Source organism: Medicago sativa, chromosome 1 (genome assembly GCF_051527215.1).
Source record: "Medicago sativa cultivar Bolivia chromosome 1, Bolivia_mono, whole genome shotgun sequence".
Classification (NCBI taxonomy): Eukaryota; Viridiplantae; Streptophyta; class Magnoliopsida; order Fabales; family Fabaceae; genus Medicago; species Medicago sativa.
The window spans coordinates 62,488,941-62,513,937 of NC_140749.1; the positions used below are offsets into that span (position 1 = coordinate 62,488,941).

Below are 24,997 nucleotides of genomic sequence, written 5' to 3' on the forward strand. Positions count from 1 at the left end.
TTGGAGAGATGGAGGTAGGATGGACAACTCAACCTCAACTCCGAGGTTGCAGGAATTACACTATGTTGGGATGCAGGCTTCATGAGAGTTATGCGCTTTCCTAATTCCCTTTATGTTGTTCAATTAGAGGTGAAGAAAACTCCGAGGTTTCATCAATATGCAAACCTCGTGGAACTAATTAGAAGTTATAGGAGTGAGATATCTCCATTTACCACATTCTTAGAGAAAGAATCTCTTGTGCGGATATTATGAGCCACTACCTTGTCTTTGTTCAGCATGATGTCGTAGGGGTGTCTTTACTAGGACATAGTTTTCTTTTTTCGCCGTTTTTTTTCTTTCCTTTTTTCTCTAATGTAACAAGAAAAAAATGTAATAAAACATTACGCATGATTGAAAGAAGTTTATGGTAGTACAAGTAGGGATTTGGACGAGAACCTGACAACAATTGCCCCGATCAATGAGTTGGCATTGTTTGGTAATAATCATAAATGGGTTTGATTATGTTCCCTTAGTTTGTAGTTACAATATTGCTCTTTGTTTGATTTTTGTTGTTGTTACTATTAGACTATGTAAATATTGGCTCCGATACCATGTTAGAAACTGTGCCTTTCTCGTTATAAAGAAAAGGTATATATACAAAGTTGTTGAGTCATAGTTGACTCTCCAAAATAATAAGCAATTATTTACAATAAACTCTAATATATCAGAATTTGTTGTAGATGATCCGGGAAAGGGATATAGTGAGTGAGTACTTCTTTGTCATGAACCAGAATTTGTTGTCACCTGGTTTAGCCCCTGAATTTTGCACATTTGCTCGGCTGCCATTTATCCCAACACGCGAAACAAATTGGAAATGAGTGCAGCCAACCAATTTCCATTTGCCAATGGAATTACATAGCCCTTATTTTGAGCTAGACGTCTATACTTATTCTCTCTTCGCTGAGCAACAATCATATCAACATAGATGGAAAAATATAGGTGTGCGCATTGAAGAAACCTGAAGAGATGGATGAACACACTGCCTAAAATTTTAAAAAATGCAATTATGGAAAAATATTAATAATAAATTCTAATTAGGGATAACCGTAAGAAATTTTCACAACTTTTCCATTGACCAACAACTACCATAATAAAAGTGTTGAAAATTTTGCGGAGACACATGGAAGCCAAGACTTGAACTCCTCCATCAAGTCACAACACTATAAGGAAAATGAATATGATTCTGAAGAAATTTTATATTATAGAGCCTACTTCAAGGCAAGCTGACAAATAAATAACCTCAACAAATTGTTTTTCTGCGTACTTTGGCCGTGTTTACCAAGAAGACATTGAAACTTTGATCAAAGAAATTGAGCTTTGTAATGACTTTATTGTTGCTGATATTTTTGTTATCTGATATCTATAATTTTGCACGAGTTATTGGTTTACTTATTGCCAACCTTCTTCCTCGTGTACTTTCAATATGTTTTGTAGACATCTTCGTAGTTTCAATGTAGTTTCAAAAAATGTCATGTCCTTTCCTGTCCTTTTTCTCATTATATTCAATTCAATCCTCTGATAATTTTCTGTTAGCAGCAAATACTTCTACCGCTTGCTCGGAACATCCTCCATAGAAGATTGAAAACTATCCACCGCTTGCTTATAATCTAGCTGCAAATCACGCACCCATTGAATAGCAGACAACAGACCACAAGCTTCTGCCTCATCCATGTTACAAACGGGCGAGAACCATTCTGTCCTAGCAAGCACAAAACTCTGAGTCTCGTCTCTAACACACATCTCAACACATACCTCGGTTTTGATTAAAGGAAAAATAGGAGTCTATGTTGCATTTGCCGCGCGACATATCAGGTTTTCTCCACAAAGGTGCATCTGTCACACTGCTTCTGCCATGCCACAGCTGTTGCAGCAGCTGAGATGCGTGTGTTTCTGTTTGTTTCTCCCAAACGCGCAAGCTCCAACTCTTCCAAATTCTCCACATTATAAACACAAAAGTAGATGTTCGTTCTGCACTAAAAATTGGCAGCGCAGAAAAAATAATTCTTTGAAACTCCAAGCCATCTCTTGGAAACTCCAACAAGCAACACTTCCTGCACATTGAATAAAAAAAGACGCAAAGAATCTTCACCATTTTCATCATAAAGGCAAGCATTTCGATGAATATAGTGACCACTTGAACTAGTTTTGCTTCCAATTTGATCTATAACCGGCCTGACAATTAATCTCGCAAATATTTATTTTGTATATAAATTCAAATAAGTCTTATGGTAGCACAAGTCGGTCATCTCGTAGACACGACGATCCCATTTATACTAAGGTTGAGCAATTGAGGGCTGAGAATGCAATATTGAAGGCACAACAAGAACAACTTGTTGAATCACAACAAGAAATGAAGAGCCAAGTAGCTGAATTGATGCAAATGCAAAGAACCATGCTAGAGCAACAACGGCGATCTCGTGGGGATACATCACAACTTGAACCATATGATCACGCGAGAACACCTCAATATGATGATTTTGGGGTATGATCTTATATCTGATTCATTTTTTATTTTATTTTTAAGTTTTATTACTTTTTTTTTGTTCTGTTTTATTAGCAATTTAGTACTAAGATTTCTGGTGAATTTTGGCTACATTATATTCTGCTTAATTCATTCTTTCCTTTATCCGTTCAGTACATAAGGTAGAGAATAATAAGATAGCTTCCTTGAAAATAACAGTTGTATACAATAGCCTATGATCTAATGGTTTAACAGTTGGCAGTAGTTTAGGTTCTGTTAGTTGAGTGATTTAATTGACATATCCTTTTTGCATTTGATTGGGTCATAAGTTAGATATGCATGAAAGCTTTAATGGTGAGCTCGCTTAAATTTGTCCAATTGTATGGTAAGGTTATGATGAACAACTTAGCAATTTGAAAAGGCAAGGCTTTCCCGTCTCTCGTCTGTCAAGATAGTTTTGGTATAAAGATGTTTAGGGGAAGCGTAAGTTGTTTTGAACTAATCTCTTTTTTACAAAATTATGGTTCTTAGTGTTGAAGTAGTTGTGAAAACAAACAATTATTTTTGCTACTATATAATTTTGATGAAAGAACGTGTGTTTAAAGCTTTATTTTGTTGTTGTGTATACCATTAATTTGGCTTAGTACATAAAGGTACAAATTAATTTGTCAAATATAGCTTGAGTTTATTAGTGTTTAGATTTGAAATATGTTATCAAAATTGAGAGAACACGCATAACCTTAGTTGATATATGCATTTCTTTTAATATCATTGTCCTTGCTCAAACTCTTGTTCTAGGTAGATGAATAAATTAGTTTTCTTTTCAAATAATTGGTATTTAGAAACTCTATGCTAATTGGTCTACCATTCATTTCCTGAAAACTATTCTGTTCCTAAAATCAGAACATTTAGTCAGAGGCTTTCCAGGAAAAACATATGATTTTTGCAGGTATATATAAATATGAATTCAATATTTCACTGGAATTCTTTTATTTCCAAAATAATCATTTTCTTTTCCTATCATCACAGCAGGCGTCGGTGGTTAGGAGCATAATACCGCACTTAAACAAACGCCCTCGCCTACAACCCCAACCTGTGCGTGGTGATCATGAAGAGCATCATAGACCTCATATTCCTGTAGGTGATCGCCAGAAGTCTTCTTCGACGAGATCCGCTATGAATGCTGCTGATTTCAACATACCAGATGGTGAAATATTTTTGAGAAACTATAGTAATTTTCTGGATAATGCTTCACAAGATAATCCCCAAAATATGGGTAGAGGAGGAAATAGATCATCAAGTGGGAGATCCGGATCAAATTTGCCCCAATACTATGATGATTAGTTTTGACAATTCTCTCTGATGTGGTGGTTTAGGGAAATAGGCAGTGGTTTTTTTTTTTTTGTTTTGTAGACTAGTTGGTTGGTCTTTATTTTGCTGCTGTTAGAATGGTTCAGTTTGTGTCTTAGCTGTGCAGAACCAGGGAGCACACAAGGACTGTTTGTGTGTGCTTCCCTTGTTATTTTGTTGTTTTTTGCTACTTGTTGAACTTGATGCTGTTATAACTTTGTATTTCTGTACTTTGCTTGAGTTGGTAGTTCTTATACCTTCCTATGCTAATGAAAATTGTTGATCCAACAAAAAAAATGATTTCTTTAATTTATTTGTCAAATAAATTTTATTTCATTAGGATGTGCTGTAATTAATTAGACCTATTTTTTATTTAAATATAAAGAGTATTACTGGCAGATATTTTAGCCACTAGTGTTTTTCACCACATTGATTGCTGGCGGACCACATTGATTACTGGCGGATTTACTTTTTAATATTATTTTTTTAGCGAAATTACTGGCGGATAAAATGGTCAGTACTTTTGGTCGTAACATTACTGTCGAAATAAATCAACCAGTATTTATTTGTCAAAAACCTTGTAATACATTACTGGCGGATTATTCTGACAGTAATTACTGGCGGAATATTCAGCCAGTAATTACTGACGGAAAAATCCCTCAGTATTGTTTCCTCAAATCACCCCAACCACTGCTGACGGAAATTTCAGCCAGTAACATTTATGACGCCAGTATTACTGAGGGACCATTTTCGTCACAAAATCCCCCGGTAATGTGTATTATTGAGGTATTTTAATCATTACTGTGGGATTTATTTGGCCAATAATCATCAAAATTCTTGTAGTGGTAGCCCATATGCTAATATAGGCTCAAATGTGAATGCAACCAAAATAGAACAAAGCATTATCATAACTAGAAACCTGAAATTAAAAATCAAAAGCCATTTGTGATCATCATCATTATTATTATTATTATATACAAGAAATCACATAAATACATAGTACAAAAATATTTCTTGATACATGCACAAGTGGTTTAAAAATTGTATTATTATTTAAAAAAATTCATTTGTTTTTAATTTATACAAGTAGTTTTTTATGTGATAATATATATGAATGATTATTTAGCTTCTTCAAAAAAAAAAAAAAATTCAAAGTGATTAAGATCCATAACTTGTGTGCACTACTTTCTTGAAGAAGAATAACTTCTACATTACATCTATAAATTCCCTTTGAAATTTTATTTTAATATAGTCACTGTTTTTTTAAGACTCATAACTTCCATATTGCTAAATAAAAGGGAAGAAAACAAAAAGTAACACGTACTCTAGCAAACTCGAAGCCAATATCTTGATAAAGACGGGGGAGTGTCAATATTTGGCCTTTGTCACCTGTTAAAAAGAAAGAAATTAAATTGTCGCATGCACGCACGCGCGTACTTGCTTCGCCATGCACGTGAACATAGCTCAGTTAGTTGGGTTCTAAATTTTTGTGTGTTGCAAAACCAAAAAGTTTATAAAGGGTAGCAAGTCTAAAATTTCAACCATTCAATTTTTTTATTATAAAATTCAAGGTCAAAAAGTCACTTTCCCATAGTGGAAGGATTAACCTTTCCTATGTGAAATGCCACCTCTTTTTGAGAGAGAATGTAGTTTTCATGTTGTGGATGTAGAAGAAAGGAATAGGAGACAGGACCAAGAGCGATGAGAGAGAGAATAAATTATAATATCATTCATCTCACAGTTCATATAACTCACTCATCGTGGCGTGGCGTGGCGATACACAACAAATACATAGTTGCTTAATCCATTATTCATTGCAGTCTTCGTTATAATGTTCATGATCATAGTCACATAATTCGTAATTCGTTCGGTACATGGTACAGGTTCGGGTACGCGGTACTCGGCATGAGAAGAATTCAGTACGTCTGAGGGTATAGAGCTTCGGTACGCCTCGGTTCGTAGTACCAATACTAGATAATTAAATATAATAAACTATTATTAATTTCTCATAAAAAACATATTACCATTCTCATATTAAGAAAAAATAATGTGGGGATCAAAATTATATTTGATCTACAACATTATATTTGATCTAAGTGTTCAGTCCAATTTAAATAATGCAAAAAATAGAGGAACTAAAATCATAAAATAAGAAATGTGGGGATCAAAATTAAGAAATTGACAAAATATATGATAAAAAATGCATTAAAGCTAAAATAATAATAACACATGTTATCATGTTGGCATGTACTTAGGAAATTTGTTTAAAAAGATTGTGATCCTAGTCTTCTATAAATGGCTGAACTTATTGGGTTTTAGTTTTCAGTATAAAGTTGATTTACCCCCTATAAAAAAGTTTTAAATTGATTTACACATAATTTATAACTTTATATTATTCCTAAAATTCAAGCAATTAGTTTTACGTTACCTAAGAAGCGCAGCCAAAACAACGGTGATAGCTGGAAGTACGTTGCTCATTGCAGCGGCAAAAGTAGCAGTTGTATATTTCATCCCAAAAAATACAAATTTTGGTCTATTGCTGGCCTGTTTTCAGAAAATTTGTATTTTTTGGGGATGAAGTATACAACTGCAGTCTTCGTTATAACGTTCATGATGGCATATGTTACTTGCAAAAATAAGACAGCAATAAATGACTTTGCTTTTGCAAACAAAGTTTGATCTTGTCTGTTCGCCATTGTCTTGTATGTTAACGTGTCCATTCTTTTGCTACAAGATTAATGAAACAAGTTATGAGAAGGTAAATTGGATTGATGCTTACTAGGATGTTTACCATGCATGGGGTATTTATAGATGCATCATTAAGCATCCTAGTATTTATAGGATGCTTACTAATATTTGATTCAAAGAAATAAATAAATAAGAGAATTATTATAATTTGATTACATACCTCTCATAGTATGCTGCAAATGGAGCAATTACTACGAATGCAATAAGATGGCGGTAAGTTATGAATACATAAGTACTCATCCCATCGTCCCGTGCTAATTTGGAAAGTATGTTCATACCAGCATACAGAAGTTGCACGATAACCACGATAAGGTAGGGTCTTGCTTTCGCCATTTCCATCGTTTTTCTCCACAACTTTAAAAGTCATCATATTTAGAGACTAAGTTATAGAAAAGAAAAATGAAACAAAAGTAAAAAAACAAACTTGCATAAGTTAATTGGAAATTACGTTAGGCGCATGCATGAGAAAAATTAAAGACAAATTTAAGAATCATAAAAAGCAATTCAGATGCTATTAACAATTAAGTCACCAAATCATTGAAAATATAGTGAAAGATCAACAAGAGATGGGAAGGGGGATATTGAAGTTGGGAAGGGGGATAGAAGATGGGAAGGGGGATACATACCTTAAGAGAGTTCAAAATGGGCGAAGAGAATAGAAAGATGGGAGAGGGGATATATAGATAGAAGAGAATGATTGGGTTTAGTCTTAGATCATTGGAATTAGAAATTATACATAAGATAAAATTGTAGTTGAAATTAGTGGGGCCAAAATTGTGTTAAGTATAAATATGATATGCTCTATTTTTATAAGTCACACATGCATGCATACATGCACGCTCGCACGTGCGTGCGTGCTCTCATACACAAGTCTCAAGATCCCAACAATTTGTTGCTTCTGAAAATATTGGGTCTCGTGCGACCATACATAACACATCAATTATGAACGTGTTATCATGGTTGTTCAAAAAAAAAAACATGTTATCATGTTGGCTTGTACTTAGGAAATTTATTTAAAAAGATTGTGATCCTAGTATTCTATAAATGACTGAACTTATTAGGTTTTAGTTTTCAGTATAAAGTTGATTTACCCCCTAAAAAAAAGTTTCAAATTGATTTACACATAATTTATAACTTTATATTATTCCTAAAATTCAAGCAATTAGTTTTAGGTTATCTAAGAAGCGCAGCCATAACAACGGTGATAGCCGGAAGAACGTTGCTCAATGCAGCGGCAAAAGTAGTAGTTGTAAATTTCATCCCAAAAAATACAAATTTTAGTCTATAGCTGGCCTGTTTTCAGAAAATTTGTACTTTTTGGGGATGAAGTATACAACTGCAGTCTTCATTATAATGTTCATGATGGCATATGTTACTTGCAAAAATAAGACAGCAATGAATGACTTTGCTTTTGCAAACAAAGTTTGATCTTGTCTATTCGCCATTGTCTTGTTTGTTAACGTGTCCCCTTGCTACAAGATTAATGAAACAAGTTATGAGAAGGTAAATTGGATTGATGCTTACTAGGATGTTTACCATGCATGGGGTATTTATAGATGCATCATTAAGCATCCTAGTATTTATAGGATGCTTACTAATATTTGATTCAAATAAATAAATAAGAGAATTATTATAATTTGATTAAATACCTCTCATAGTATGCTGCAAATGGAGCAATTACTATGAATGCAATAAGATGGCGGTAATTTGTGAATACATAAGTACTCATCCCATCGCCCAGTGCTAATTTGGAAAGTATGTTCATACCAGCATACAGAAGCTGCAAGATAACCACGGTTATAATTTGATTACATACCTCTCATAGTATGCTGCAAATGAAGCAATTACTACGAATGCAATAAGATGGTGGTAAGTTGTGAATACATAAGTACTCATCCCATCGCCCAGTGCTAATTTGAAAAGTATGTTCATACCATCATACAGAAGCTGCAAGATAACCACGATAAGGTAGGGCCTTGCTTTCGCCATTTCCATCGTTTTTCTCTGCAACTTTAAAAGTCATCATATTTAGAGACTAAGTTATAGAAAAGAAAAATGAAACAAAAGTAAAAAAAAACAAACTTGCATGAGTTAATTGAAAATTACGTTAGGCGCATGCATGAGAAAAATTGAAGACAAATTTAAGAATCATAAAAAGCATTTCAGATGCTATTAACAATTAAGTCACCAAATCCTTGGAAATATAGTGAAAGATCAACAAGAGATGGGAAGGGGGATATTGAAGTTGGGAAGGGGTATAGAAGATGGGAAGGGGGATACATACCTTGAGAGAGTTCAAAATGGACGAAGAGAATAGAAAGATGGGAGAGGGGATATAGAGATAGAAGTGAATGATTGGGTTTAGTCTTAGATCATTGGAATTAGAAATTATACATAAGACAAAATTGTAGTTGAAATTAGTGGGGCGAAAATTGTGTTAAGTATAAATATGATATGCTCTATTTTTATAAGTCACACATGCATGCATACATGCAAGCACGCACGTACGTGCGTGCTCTCATACACAAGTCTCAAGATCCCAACAATTTGTTGCTTCTGAAAATATTGGGTCTCGTGCGACCATACATAACACATCAATTATGAACGTGTTATCATGGTTGTTCAAAAAAAAACATGTTATCATGTTGGCATGTACTTAGGAAATTTGTTTAAAAAGATTGTGATCCTAGTATTCTATAAATGACTGAACTTATTAGGTTTTAGTTTTCAGTATAAAGTTGATTTACCCCCTAAAAAAAGTTTCAAATTGATTTACACATAATTTATAACTTTATATTATTCCTAAAATTCAAGCAATTAGTTTTAGGTTATCTAAGAAGCGCAGCCATAACAACGGTGATAGCCGGAAGAACGTTGCTCATTGCAGCGGCAAAAGTAATAGTTGTAAATTTCATCCCAAAAAATACAAATTTTAGTCTATAGCTGGCCTGTTTTCAGAAAATTTGTACTTTTTGGGGATGAAGTATACAACTGCAGTCTTCATTATAATGTTCATGATGGCATATGTTACTTGCAAAAATAAGACAACAATGAATGACTTTGCTTTTGCAAACAAAGTTTGATCTTGTCTATTCGCCATTGTCTTGTTTGTTAACGTGTCCCCTTGCTACAAGATTAATGAAACAAGTTATGAGAAGGTAAATTTGATTGATGCTTACTAGGATGTTTACCATGCATGGGGTATTTATAGATGCATCATTAAGCATCCTAGTATCTATAGGATGCTTACTAATATTTGATTCAAATAAATAAATAAGAGAATTATTATAATTTGATTACATACCTCTCATAGTATGCTGCAAATGGAGCAATTACTACGAATGCAATAAGATGGCGGTAAGTTGTGAATACATAAGTACTCATCCCATCGCCTAGTGCTAATTTGGAAAGTATGTTCATACCAGCATACAGAAGCTGCAAGATAACCACGGTTATAATTTGATTACATACCTCTCATAGTATGCTGCAAATGGAGCAATTACTACGAATGCAATATGATGGCGGTAAGTTGTGAATACATAAGTACTCATCCCATCGCCCAGTGCTAATTTGGAAAGTATGTTCATACCAGCATACAGAAGCTGCAAGATAACCACGATAAGGTAGGGTCTTGCTTTCGCCATTTCCATCGTTTTTCTCTGCAACTTTAAAAGTCATCATATTTAGAGACTAAGTTATAGAAAAGAAAAATGAAACAAAAGTAAAAAAACAAACTTGCATGAGTTAATTGGAAATTACGTTAGGCGCATGCATGAGAAAAATTAAAGACAAATTTAAGAATCATAAAAAGCATTTCAGATGCTATTAACAATTAAGTCACCAAATCATTGGAAATATAGTGAAAGATCAACAAGAGATGGGAAGGGGGATATTGAAGTTGGGAAGGGGTATAGAAGATGGGAAGCGGGATACATACCTTGAGAGAGTTCAAAATGGACGAAGAGAATAGAAAGATGGGAGAGGGGATATAGAGATAGAAGTGAATGATTGGGTTTAATCTTAGATCATTCGAATTAGAAATTATACATATGACAAAATTGTAGTTGAAATTAGTGGGGCCAAAATTGTGTTAAGTATAAATATGATATGCTCTATTTTTATAAGTCACACATGCATGCATACATGCAAGCACGCACATGCGTGCGTGCTCTCATACACGAGTCTCAAGATCCCAACAATTTGTTGCTTCTGAAAATATTGGGTCTCGTGCGACCATACATAACACATCAATTATAAAATACTAAAAATATCAATTCAATTATTGCATGACACATCAATTTCAATGACACTGTTTAATTGTAAATAATACAACACTTTAGTAATGTACATAATAATATTATAAGCAACTGATATTGCTATCTACAACCCTTCACATTTTCCTTCTTCAAAGTTCACCAAACAAAGTTCCAACAAATTAAAGACTTAAGTTCTATATTTATTATGATTCGTTGATAAGGTCCTTGGTGCACAGCTCTCCCTCGAATGTGCTTCCTCTCTCATCGTCCTTTGTGGTTAGTGACACTATAAGCATGAAGTTTGGGTTTTAATCTTCATTGTCCAGTTCTACTGAGCTTTGACTCAGCTTAAGATCATCAAGACCCACGTACTTAGTCAATTGACTTGAGAAAGAATCAGATTTCGCTCGCTCGGATGTCATAGAATTCGTATAATCTTCCATCGGCTGAGAGTTTCCTCACCTAAAACTTAATAATCTATATGTCGATATCAGCTAACATTACAATTAATTTTAGGTGTAAACAATGTGCAAACTTGTTTAGCATAACATTATGCAAACATTGTTTCAGTCAATACTAATGTTGAATATATAAAATAAATGAATTCTTAATTGAATATATTATTTAGTTAGTGATTCCCTTATTTGAATAACTTAATTTGTGTCAAAATTTGTGTTTTGCAATCCATGTAAGGTTTCCTAATTATATTTGTTCTAATAGCGCATACATTCAAATATATTTTGAAAACTATGTTTCACATATACCAAAATTACTAAAATTAAGATTTTATATTTATTCCTTCAAAAAAAAAAGATCATATATTTATTTTTCAGTTGAACTTAGTTCAGTTGGCATAGATATCACACAATGTATGTCCTTGTGAGCATAGTTCAGTTGGTATGGACAATGCATAATATATGCAAGGTCCGGGGTTCAAACCCCGACCACCACAAAAAAAAAAAAAAAAGATATTACACAATGTATACAAGGGTCGGTGTTCAAACTCCAGATACCTCATTTATTTACCTTAAAAGGGTGAATCTCTAGGAACTAGACTACTTGACAAAAAATATTTTCTACCGAATGACACGGGTCTTACACTAGTACTATAATAAAATATGCAGTAATAACATACAAATAAGATCATTTGGTTACTGAAAAAATTGTAAATCAAATACATTAATAATTAAAATAATATATAATGAAAAGACATTGCATTTATCAAATAAATAAATCATCAAAAAAGTTTAATTGAATGTTGACTAAAAAATTTAATATTTATAAAAATTGTTATCAAATAAGTAAATTATCAAAAAAGTGTAATTTGACTTTGACTATACAATTAAATAAATATATGATATTAGTACTCCATCCGTTTCAAAATACATGTCTAAGTCAACCACTTCACACATGTCAATGCACAATTTTGACCGTTAATATCTTTAATTATCTAAAGTAAAAAATTATAAAAATTTAATATTTTAAAAATATTTGTCGAGACAAATCAAACAACATCTTACATGCTAATATTTGTATTTATACATTAGTTAAAAAGTATGGTCAAAGTAAGTCAAGTGAATAGTGCACATTGCAAAAATTGGACATGTATTTTGAAACGGAGGGAGTATTATTTACATTTATTATAACCCTTACATGGTCACATGATTAATTAGTTAATATATTTGTAATTATGGAAACAAGGAAAAACTGTCCCCTTCATCCGGATGAGGAGCATATAAGCAAGAAATTGATCAACGATTTCAACATCATTGCACCAACCAATTTATTGGACAAGAAATATGGTTACAATCTTCAAATTTATGTTATTACTAGTTTCTATGTTACTAACAATTCTTGTTGCTTTGTAGTTCAAGGAAGGTAAAAGCTTCTCTTTTTCCAAAGTAACCGTGAAAGTTACAGCTTCAGTTTTGTACCTTCACTCTTCTTACCAAGAACCTTATATATATATATATATATATATATATTTGTTCATTTTCATGGATTAACGGAGATCATCATTTTAACATTTATGTTCAATCTCGAGATGTGGAGGATTGCAATACACAATGTAATTGGATAATAAAAGAACAAGGACCATGTAAAGTTCTAAGTGGTGGGACTACGTACAAATTGCTTTCCTTGGATCCTAATGTTGTTAGAGGAGGAAGACAACTTGGTCATACTCTTAATCTGTAATATACGTACTCATCCTTTGGAATTTGTGTAGACCGAAGAATAAACATAATGAAATAATACTTTACAACTTTCTCTATAGTTAATAATTATATATTAACCATTACGAATTTTGAGTTTGATATTCTTTTAATTTTATATTTGTTTCTTGGAGATATGTACCTTGTGTCCGACATGGACTTCTCATTTTACTCTTTTCATTATACCTTACACAAGTTATATTAAGATACTTCTTGTTAAAGGAAATGAGCAAGTTTGTATTCGTCGAGCATCGCTATACAGTTGCATGCATTCATTTTTATAGCACCTTTTGTACTCTATTTTGACAAGTATATTCCTCTATTTATCTTTATGTGTATGTGACCTATCTAACACTTATTGAGGCCTAAAGGAAATTTTAAATAAAATCATTGACAAAAATGGAGGCCTTTTTAATGTTAAAGAATAATATTCTTACTATAATTTTATATAAGCATATGTTTGTTTCTGCGCTAGGATATATGCAGACATGCATTTTTTCTGGAAGCTACACTTTATTAAAGGGATATATATTACAGATTAAGAAAGAATCAGAAACAAACACAACTCCTTGGTTTTGCTCAATATGGACATATTAAAGGTGCACAGTTGTTGGAATGTCCCATGATATTTGAAATCAAAATTGACATTAGAATATTACTACAATAAAATAACAATAACTTGTAAGTCATCCTCGTACTTGTCAACCTATATCTTTAATTTTTATTCCAATTCTAAAATTACTGAACAGTGATGACTGCATGAGTACAATTTTCACCTACATTTTGCTTAGCCGGCAAAACATGCTCTTCAGTAATTGCATTTGATCGATTGTTGTAATCTTTGCTTTTGCCCCACACAACAAGATACAAGCCCAAACAAATGATAAATGCACCTATCACCCTGCAATATTATCATATTTGATGAGTTGTTTTTAAACAAGTAAAAAAATTTTAGGAATGTGATTAATTTCATAGCAAATACTTGTGATATCTATGATTACCTTCCAAGGAACATTTGCTCTGCAAGAAGGAAGTATCCCATGATAGCAACAATCACCATACAAAATGGATTAAATGTTGTGACAAAAACTGGACCTCTTGTTTTCATCACTACTCCTTGCAAGTAATAACCTAACCCTGAGCAGAATATGCCCTGTATGTAAATATTTTTAAATTAAATTAGTTTAAATATTAAATGATATTATACATTAGTTTGCATAGTACTCAAAGTTTAAATATGTTATTAAACTAGTTTAAATATTTTTAAATTAAATTAGTTTAAATATTAACTACTTTATTCTATTATTGGTTTAGTGACTATAACCTCAATAATATAAGGAGCAAAATCATATATCCCTATCTATTATGAGTTTAGTTCATAATAGTGAGAATGAAAAATAGCTTATACCATCATTTTAACTCTGGTCCGTTTCATAAGAGAATACATGTCAACAAAAATTAATGTATTTGAGTCATAATATGGATCAAATACTTAAACTTTTGTTGACTAATATTTCTCCTATAAAAAGGACCGGGGATAGTAAAAAAAAATCATTTTTATTAATTCTCAAACTATCTCACTAAAATCTATATGATATGATGAATGTCATATTGTTTGATAAATTGCATGTCCATGATTTATAAAAACAAAAATTGAGTATCCACTAATTTCTAGTAACATAATGTCTCTTCAATAAAAATTAGCTGAAGAAAGTCATAGAAAATTAGGAAACAAATAGGAAAGGTCGTTTATTGTCAATGGAGTATAGTAGCCATAGCGTTCAAAACTAGTTCAATTTGCATATATTTTTGTCACACCAAATGAAAAAAGACGATTTACCAATCAAACATTTATCTTAAGTGACAATTTTCTCTATTTTAGTTAGTTTATATTCTTGACGTATCTATATTTTTAATTGGATGGATAAGGGAGTGAATGTGACAATTCCTTAAGTATATTATCCTTAAATATTATCCTTAAGTATATTAACTACGGAACATTTTCCTTAATTTTTTTTATAATTTTAGTGGTATGCATGGTTAGGAATCTTACCGTGTAAATAGCAGACAATAGTCTCATATCCCATTTTATGGACCAAACTGAAGTGTTGTTCCTTTCCATAACCAAAGCCAGTGCTGCACCTTCAATTGCACCGAACAGACATATCCATGATGAAAGTGAGAGTGCTGCTGGGTAGGTTTGCAGGGTAATAGCCTAGGAAAAGATACAAAGTTTTATTAGTAGCAAATAAAAATAAAAATAAAAATCATATTTTACTAAAAATAGTAAGGTCTACTTTTAAACCATTTTGAAGAGACCCATATTAAACACGACATCAAAATTGACTTAAAATTTTATTGGTCTTAACCTTCTAGTTATCTGAGAAAAGATACCGTATTAATCTAAAATTTGATTGAGTAGTGCTAAATAGTACGGGTTTTGTCCATACGAATTTTCACGGATGCGCCTTTAACGGAAAATGCACCCCTTTTTTTAATGAGTAGGGCTATACATCCCGCGAGATTGTACCGCGAATCATTTGTTAACCAATCAAAATTGCACCTGGCCGACAAACACGGCAGATCCGTTGTTGATTTTGTTATGTTTTTTGAAGTGAGTGAAATTCTTATAAAATCCAAAGGACACTAAATTGCCAACTCACTCGGGAACACGCTCACGAACTGCATGTCGCTATATCCAACATTATCGTTTTTTAATGTCATACGCAAAAAAAATCCATTCTTCTTTAGTTATACATTTATACATTTATCCCTTTTTTAAATTAATGTGAGAGGATAAGCTTTATACATTTGTTAAAATACATTACTCCAAGGGAAAACATAGTTACATAGGACAAAAGGACCATAATAATTTTCAAAGCTACAAAGAAATATCAATCGGTGATAGTTATCTCGAACCCAAAGTCACCATAAACAATTTAGAAAATTGTCTTTTCTCCAAGTCAAAAATTGACAAAAGGCCACATCGCAAGAAATATGTACAGTGGTGAAAATGAAGTAGAGGGGCAGGTGTGGGCCCCGTGTGGATGAAATTTCATTTTAGGAAAGGACAAGCGGTGTGTGTTTAAATTAGCAAATGCATGTCAGCATTCGTGAAATTTCGTTTAAATATGTCCATACAATTAAGCATTTCCCAATTTGATTAAAGCCTAATAAATAAATACAAAGTTTATATTGTTAAAATTACTTTTATTTCTCCAAAAAATGAATATACCCATAAACTTTTATAGTATCAAATAATGGGACAAAATTACTCACCTGGAGGATCACAAAGCAAGCCCAACTAAAGCATCCTATTGTGATCAACACAGATCCAACTATTGTATGTTGAGCACTTGTGCCACTGCTATGATAGCTTTGGCTATGGCCTCCAAATGTCTCAAAAAGTATTGGACCTTTCATCAGTGTCATCACCATTGCACCTGAAACAGTTGCTATAGTTCCCAACACCTTTGCTTGACTTCGCATACTTTTTATCTTTATCTTCTCAAGTCTGAATAACAAATTAAATTCTTCATTTCTTTTTGGTAGATAAAGTTTCTCATTGATTTTTAACTGCCCCTATATTAACACGTATTTCTCAAAAATTATAGTTTCCTATAACTTCTCTATTTTTCTCAAAAGAATTGTAATATGAGAAATCATTGATAAAAATAATAACATATGTCAACATGTTTAATTAAAAATCTACTTGCTAGGCCTAGGATATCTTTTTTTTACAAGTACGATTTTTATTCAAAATATGTACGGAATCATTGTAGAACATTTTACCTATCTTCTACTTACTCGGAATTGTTTCAAAAGATCGAGATTCTAGTATAAATAAATGACTAAGGTGACGGATAATTTCCAATTTTATTAGTCCACTTTGAGAGAATGTTAAACTAAGCTAATTATTTAGTGAAAAGCTTGATGGCACGACAACGCCACCGATGAAAGACAATGAACAAATAAGAACAATATGATGTGCATTTGTTTGCACTTTATTTTTATTTTTATTTATTTAAAAAATATAATACCGCTACCTTATGTTTGATAAAGAGCAATGTTATATCTCTAGAAAAATAACATCAAGAATTCTTCAAGAATAAAGAATAGTCAATCACAATGCACTATTTGCCACAATTCAAGGAGGTGTGGCTGAAAAATAAAAAGTGGACAAATTAATCATCCAATTAAAATTTGCCAACTGTGTCTTGAAAAATTCTTGAAGCTATTTTTCTTGAGAAGTAGCATTTTCCGTTTGATACAATATCATTCCGCATAAAAATTAAATCGTGCTTTGATTTTTCGCACCATATATCATTCCTCATTCATTTATACATCCACATATAGTATTGAATTTGATTCATACGAATTCATACGAAAATAGCAAGGAAAGGTGAACGCCACTGACAAAACCAGTGACCAAACATAGGTGGGTACAGTGTAAAAGTTCAGGAGATGGTCAAACCAAAAAGAATAAATACATGGGTTGATTAAAATACATTCCCCTTCCTAAACAATTTCTCCATGAGAAGCAAGACTAATAAATCATTTTTATATTGGTATTCAATAGAAAACCTAATGTTTTGTTTCCAAAAAAGAAAAGAAAATGAAAATCTCCTTTTTTTTTGCCATCAATTTTAAATTACACTTTGAAATTTTAGACGAGGTATGGTAGAATAATAGATTTTTATTGGATTTTAGTGTATTACTCATTTACATAGACGGGTTTGCAATTTGGCGGTTATCATGAGTTCAAGAAGGATATCAAGTTTTGTCTTAAAGGGGTCTTTTTTTTTTTGGTGACATGAGAAAAGGAAAAAAGAAAAAAGAAAAGGAAAAAGAAACTACATCCTTACAAAGGACACCCCACGAGAGTCTTAAAGGGGTCTGGTTGGTGGGTATATGGTGTATTTGGAAGGAGCGTGATGCTCGTATTTTCAGCAACAAAAAATTATATTTAGACCAATTACTAGATCATATTCAACCTTATTCTTGGTGGTGGTCGAAGTCGCACAATCCTTAACAGTTTTTTACGACTTCAATTTATGGTGGTCTAATCATCTAGTTTGTATGGATTATACTCCGTTGTAATGTCTTGCTTTAGTTTTTTGGCATTGTTTTTAGCTTGCCGGTAATGTATACCCTATGTGCTTCCTTTTAGGCACACTTTGTGCTTCAAGGGAGTTTTTACTTTTTAATCTATTTCGTTTTTTGTCTCTTAAAAAAAAAGACATTTACATAGATGGTATAATTTTTAAATCCAAAAAATTAATACTTAGTTACCTAACAATGGAAGCCAATATAAAAGTAATAGCAGGAAGCATATTGCTCATGGCAGCTGCAAAGGTTGCTGTTGTGTACTTCATCCCCAAAAAATATAAATTCTGGTCAATTACCGGTCTGTCAATGACAAAAAATAAACATTAAAGTTATATGAAAATATGTTCCATTAATTAACCAATGAGACAATGCGTTTAATTAATAAGCAACATGTATTTAAATTATTACTCTAATAAACTGAGCACCACTATCTTCATGAAGATCGAAATTGTCATTTTTGGCCTTATTTTCCTGTTACATAGAAATAAAATATAATGCATTAAACTTCAATTTTTTATTCACACAAAATAAAGATAGAAAAACAAAAAATCTAACTCTCACTAAAAAAAGACAAAAAAATCTTATAAGAATTCATAAAAACAAACAAAAAAAAAAATGGAAACACTCGTCTTACGAACAACCTTTGTAAAATAAGTTATGCTCAATCCAAACTTAATAAAATACGACTTGGGTTTAGATCATCAATGTCGATTATGTGATATTGTGGATAGTGTTAAATTTAGAGGGGGGAGGGGAGAGAGAGGTTTCCTCTCCCTAAATCTAATGGTTCCTAAAGTTGTTGCACCTACATTCCTTCAAAAACAAAATTGTTGCACCTACATGTCGTTGTTGTAGGGGGTCATTGTTGATGAATTTAGATTTTTCTCTCCCTAAATTTAAGACTTTGCAAAGAAGAACCAAGTAGTGAATTCCAAACCAAATAAAACACAAACATATAGATGGAGATAGAATTATACTTATCAAAATAGAGTGCAAAAGGGGTTATAACAATGAATGCAACGGCATGGCGGTACACAACAAATACATAGTTGCTCATTCCTCTATTCAATGCAGCCTTTGATAGAACATCCATAATTGCATATCCAAATTGCAAAAACAAAACTGCTATGAACGGCTTTGCTTTTTCTATCCAATTTTGTGTTTGCAGGTAGATCTCCATCTTCTTCTTGTATATATAGAGAGCTTCCAACCACCTTAATTAACGTGTTGTTGACACAAGAATGAAATAAAATAACGTAGGGGGCTCATATTTATATTGGAGAGTGACGTGATCAAATTCTAGTATTTGGGTAGTGTGCTTTCAAAATTAATAATTAGTAGTAGTGGTTTCCACCAATAGAAAAATTATAATTGAAGGCATGTTTGGTGCTTATGTAAATGTTTAACACTAATACATGTAATTGTCCCTAAAAAAAACTAATACATGTAATTGCATTTAATTAGTTTTGTGTGTGTTAATTACTTTTTTTTTTGTCAAAAAGCTTAGTGACTGAACTCGGACACATCAAGTGAGAAATCCGGAGTTCAAACTTTAACATCTACATATTAATTATTTTATTTGAGAAAAATGACTGAAGTTTATTTTAAAGGACGAAAGTAAATGGTATTAAAAGGTAAAATAAAATCAAACAAGTTGAGTAGTATTTAGCTAGTGTCTACTCTCAATTATTGCTATTAATATGTAACTACTGGCAAAATTAATTTATATGTAGTAATTAGTATTTTATCTTAATTTTCAACTAATATAGTACCCAAGTTCAATTGATGTTTTTCAATGAAATTTAGGTGAGTTGTGTCTAAGGGACTCGTCATGGATAGGACAGGCTTCAATGGATTAATGATTCTTACATGCATGTTCTAAAAAAGTAGCAATGCGGGCCGTGTAGAAATTAATGTTTTATAACATGTGAGAGAAAAAAAGATGACTGACTAACATGAAATTTAAAATTAAATAAAAGCAACTAATTACATTTGGGAGGAATATTGTAATATCTAAGGTCGAATTGTAGAAATGTCCCTATAGTAGCCGTATAGCATTCTTTTGGCCTTTGGCTAGGCTTAATTGTCCCTTATACTATTTTTCATAATATATGCATAATCTTTGGTGTTAAGAAATATGTAAAGTAGCTTATTTTATCATATTTAGTTGGTATGTTTTGAAGACTTCAAATGATGTGTCCATTGTTTTTGCAATCTGCACGTAAAATAGATTTTAACAATGATTGGTCATCTTTTGATCCTTCCCATAAGATGAGAAAATGCAATGAGAAAAGTGATTCAAGATGAAAGTGCAAGTTGATATTTTTGAAATTCAAAGATTAAAAGGCAGTCTAATATTTCCATAGTCGAAGGTGACATATGAAGGATGATTAGCAAAAAGTGTTGATCATATCTTGTCTTGCTATATATTATTAGTTTTGCTTTTCCATTACTACATTACGTTACATATTTAAAGATTTTGTGTGCAAGACAATGGTTTCTCAAAGTATATCGTAAGCACTCAAGACCACTATATATGCAATTGGTGTCTAATTAAAGTATTCTTTTTCTCTTTGTGTATGCTTTTTGTTTGTGCAGGCACTAGAATGACCAATTGCATTTGCATACTCCATCCCCAGCATGGAACCCCATTCATTTCGCATTTAATTTTATGTGGATCAATGACCTCACTTATTGTTTTAAGTTTTTTTGGATCGGTTCTTTGGTATGTGTCCGGCCGGTTGCAACAATTAGGTGCATGGAATGTGCGGAGCAGCGGCGGATTTTGCCTCTACCTTCGACTCTAAAAAATTTGACTTCACTTTTGATCGTTATCAAAGTTTGAATACATATATTTATCGACATCTTTTTCGAGTATCTCTTCTCAACGTCTATGCACCCATCCATATATATATATATATATATATATATATATATATATATATATATATATATATATATATATATATATGAATTAAAATTGATAAATCATTTTTATCATAATCAATTAATACAATTTATATTACTTCAAATAAAATTATATATTAAACTGACAATAGTACATAAAAAAAAGTTTTGGTGAGCGAATTATATTAAAATTTAAATATAAGCGAATTAAATTTAATAAATGAGTAAATACAAAATTTAAGTTTTTCCTATAAAAATTGGAACAGGTTATGACAAGTAACCAGGTGTGATCCCGTCTCCATGTCTAATGTCTAATATCAAATTGTTTAGCATGTGCATGGTATATGGGAAAGAGACTGTTTCTCTCTATTACTTCTCTCATAATCTACAGATAATTTCATCAAAAATAATATTTTAACCGTTTTTCTTGGTTTGCATTTACAAGTTAAACTTAAACTGAACTTCAAATTTGTTGGTTATAGATTGAAGGCTTTGTCAAAACAAAAAAAAAAAATATTGAAGGCTAACCACCAATTGGTTAAACAGAAGTTTGTTCCTTTTTCACAAAATGCATTGGGATGCTAAATATGTAACAAAAAATTTGTTGTTTTTGCGTGAGTTGGTTGCAATCTAAGCCGAGCGAGCGGCTTTTAGATTGTTAGGTGTAGCATCAGCCTGTGTATGTTGTTTTTATCCATCTCCCCGGGAAAGTGATTTCATGTCGAGCTAAGCTCGCATTTTTTGTTATCAAATAGTGGTTAGATATTCACTTTTTTAACATCTCAATAAGTAGGGTGACCGGGGTTTAATCTCAGGACTCTCCATACATGAATAATGATTAGTAACACGACAATCAATTGTCGTGAAATGCACACGACTTGTGTTCCACAACTCACTTTTCACAGTTTTACAATTTTATTTTAATTAAAAAATAATTTCAACAAAAGTTAAGCCATGTTGTGTGGTAGTCGTGCTATGCACAATAGCAGTACTTTTTGCATATATTATACAATATCCTTATTAATTGAGCTAAGTTCACGATGACGATTTCATGTTGATTTTATTGAAGCTAAAATGCGACACTTATATATAATAGTATTCATGTAGGTCTTGCTTACAAACAAAAATAAATAACTTCACACGTATTAAGAAATTGTGTTAAATGTGTGTATTCTCACTTCTTTGTTTTTCCTGTGCAATTGGATATCATATTATATATCATATACTATAGTAAAAGAGTCTTTAACATCAATAAATTGTGCACTAATCATTTTTTATGGCAAAATCAATTCTCAAAAATATCATTTACGGAAATGGTTCATGGAAAATAAAAGAGTCTTTTTTTTTTAAGGAAAAATAGTCATCTTTTTAGTAGTGAAATAAAAGAGTCGTTGAAATAAACTATATTCAATTAAGGGGTATTTTATGTATATATAATTAAATAGGTAAAAGTAGTTAAAAAAATTACCTATATCTAGTCTACTAGTACTAAATATGAATACTTTTTCTGATATTCGAAGTCCATATCAATATCCAAACGACCAAACCTATTAAATGCAAAACTACAACTTAGCCACTACATCTTTCAAAAAAAAAAAAAACTTAGCCACTACGCTCCCATGAAATATATGTCATGACTCCCACGTAACATATATAACAAATTTTTGGGGGCAGCCATGACTCTGATCACCCTGTAATAGAGAAGCTCTATCAACACTCCGAGGATTCACCCACCGGAGTAGGACCCCATTTTGTGTGGTTACACCTATAGCTGTCAAAAATGGGTCGGGCTAACGGGCCGGCCCAAAAGCCCATATTTTGGGCCGGGCCGGTCCTTAAAAACTAGCCCAAAAACACACTCGGGCTTTTTTGGCCCAAGCCCATTCGGCCCATACAAAAATTGGGCCGGGCCGGGCTAGCCCATCGGGCTTTGGGCCGGCCCATTATTACTATTTAATTTGATTTTTTGTTAAAAAAATAGTATATTTTTGAAATTTTTTATCAACTATTTTAAAATTTATCAATAAAAAAAATATTTAAATAAATAAACTTAATAAAAATGAATGAATTTAGCTTAAAGTTTAAAAATTTTAAAGTTTATAAACTATTAATTTGATTTAATTGAATGAATAATATAGAGTTTCATTAATATTCAACGTTAATGTAAAAATTACTTATACTTTTATGTTCATCCAATCATATTTTAGGAAAAAAATAGTGGTGAGTGACTAATATATAAAAAAATATATTAAAAAAGTGAATAAATTTTAAAAGTAAAAAATAAATGGGCCGGGCCAAGCTGGCCCATGGCCCACACAGGCCGGTCCGGGCTCTAGAATATGCGGCCCAATTATAATTGAGCCGGGCCGGGCCATTTATGTAGTCGGGCCTCTTGGGCCCATGCCGGGCCGGACCGGGCCAGCCCATTTGACACCTCTAGTTACACCGAAAAATTTGATCTTATTATAATATTGTGCTTTTATTAGATTGTTGTGTGTGTGTATATTTTTTTACTAATAGGATGCCCTAATACCTATCGTAAATTATGTGTATATATATATAGGGATTTGCTAGAACACACCCACTAGTTTTTATGTGGGAGTGTTTTAGCAAGTTATAACTAAAAAGTTAATAAATACACCTTAAGGTGTATGTTACTATAACACATCTTCTAACAAAAACAAGTGGGTGTGTTCTAGCAAATCTTATAGGCATTTGCTAGGATACACCCACTTATTTTTTAGAAGGAGTATTTTAGCAAGTAAATAACTAAAAAGTGGTTAAATACACCCTTAGCAAACCCCATATATATATATATATATATATATATATATATATATATATATATATATATATATATATATATATATATATATATATATATAATTTACGATAGGTATTAGAGCATCCCATTAGTAAATCTATTTAGTAAATTTACGATATATATTAATACTATTAGTAAATTTGTCCTCGTGAGTTTAGCTCAATTGGTATGGACAATGCATAAAATATGCAAGGTTCGGGGTTCAAACTCCGGCCACCACCAAAAAAATACTATTAGTAAATTTGATCCTATTAGTAAATTTACGATATATATATTAATACTATTGACGATCTTTATGAATTTGGAGAAGTATTTCTCATTATTATAATGGACCTTAAAAATAAGAAGTTTGTATCCAATAAAATATATATTCCGTTTTCTTATATTAAAATTTTGACTTATAAACAGAAATGTATTTTAATCACTTTTTTGAACAGATTTGGTTTAAAAGAATTATTAGAAGAATTCCTTAAGGAGGAAAAAAGGAATTCAAATTGCAATAGAAACAATATTTGAATGATTAACATCCATGATTCCATGAATTCAAGCACTACATCCAAAATTTACCCTACACGGCACTTTCATTCCCAAGTGTGTCTGTAAATCCATGCATTTATCATGACAAACGTGAAAATTGGCAGGTATACACACAAAAAGACAGCCTCCTAAAACTTTCTTTTCTAAATGCTGTTAGGCTCAACAATAGAAAAACCATCGACCCGACACTATATTAATAGAAGGCTACAAGAAAACGTTAACATCAACATTAACATGTATTCAATAAAAAATAAAGAAGAGAAGGAAAATAAATGAAATATTTTTTTATGAAAACGTTAAAATATGTTTTAGTCCATAAACGTTAAAAAATTAAGTGGTTTTATAGAGACTAAACTTGAAAACTTGTGATTTTGTATGGACTAAAAACACATTTAACCCTAACATTTATGTCGGACAAACATTTATGTCACACAAACCAAAAAATAAATATTTTTTATGATTAAACCAAAAAATGAATGTCGGTTATCTTTCTAGCATAGTATTTATTTACGAAAAATAAAATCAAATGTGATACACTAACGACACAGTCTAA

The 24,997-nt window shown here is 31.8% G+C and overlaps 1 protein-coding gene and 1 pseudogene across 1 annotated transcript; both read right to left on the bottom strand.

The window, feature by feature from the left end:
* Positions 1-6,274: 6,274 nt before the first annotated feature.
* Positions 6,275-6,937, bottom strand: LOC146956183 (WAT1-related protein At2g37460 pseudogene; annotated as a pseudogene).
* Positions 6,938-13,674: 6,737 nt separating this feature from the next.
* LOC146956184 (WAT1-related protein At2g37460-like) lies at positions 13,675-19,605 on the bottom strand. The gene is made up of 7 exons (XM_085727328.1): positions 19,154-19,605; positions 18,585-18,647; positions 18,360-18,476; positions 16,347-16,581; positions 15,121-15,282; positions 14,069-14,220; positions 13,675-13,968 (listed from the first exon to the last, which is right to left on the bottom strand). The coding sequence occupies exons 1-7, from the start codon at positions 19,354-19,356 to the stop codon at positions 13,806-13,808; spliced, it is 1,095 nt and encodes a 364-aa protein (XP_085583454.1). The 5' UTR covers positions 19,357-19,605; the 3' UTR covers positions 13,675-13,805.
* Between the last annotated feature and the right edge of the window lie 5,392 nt (positions 19,606-24,997).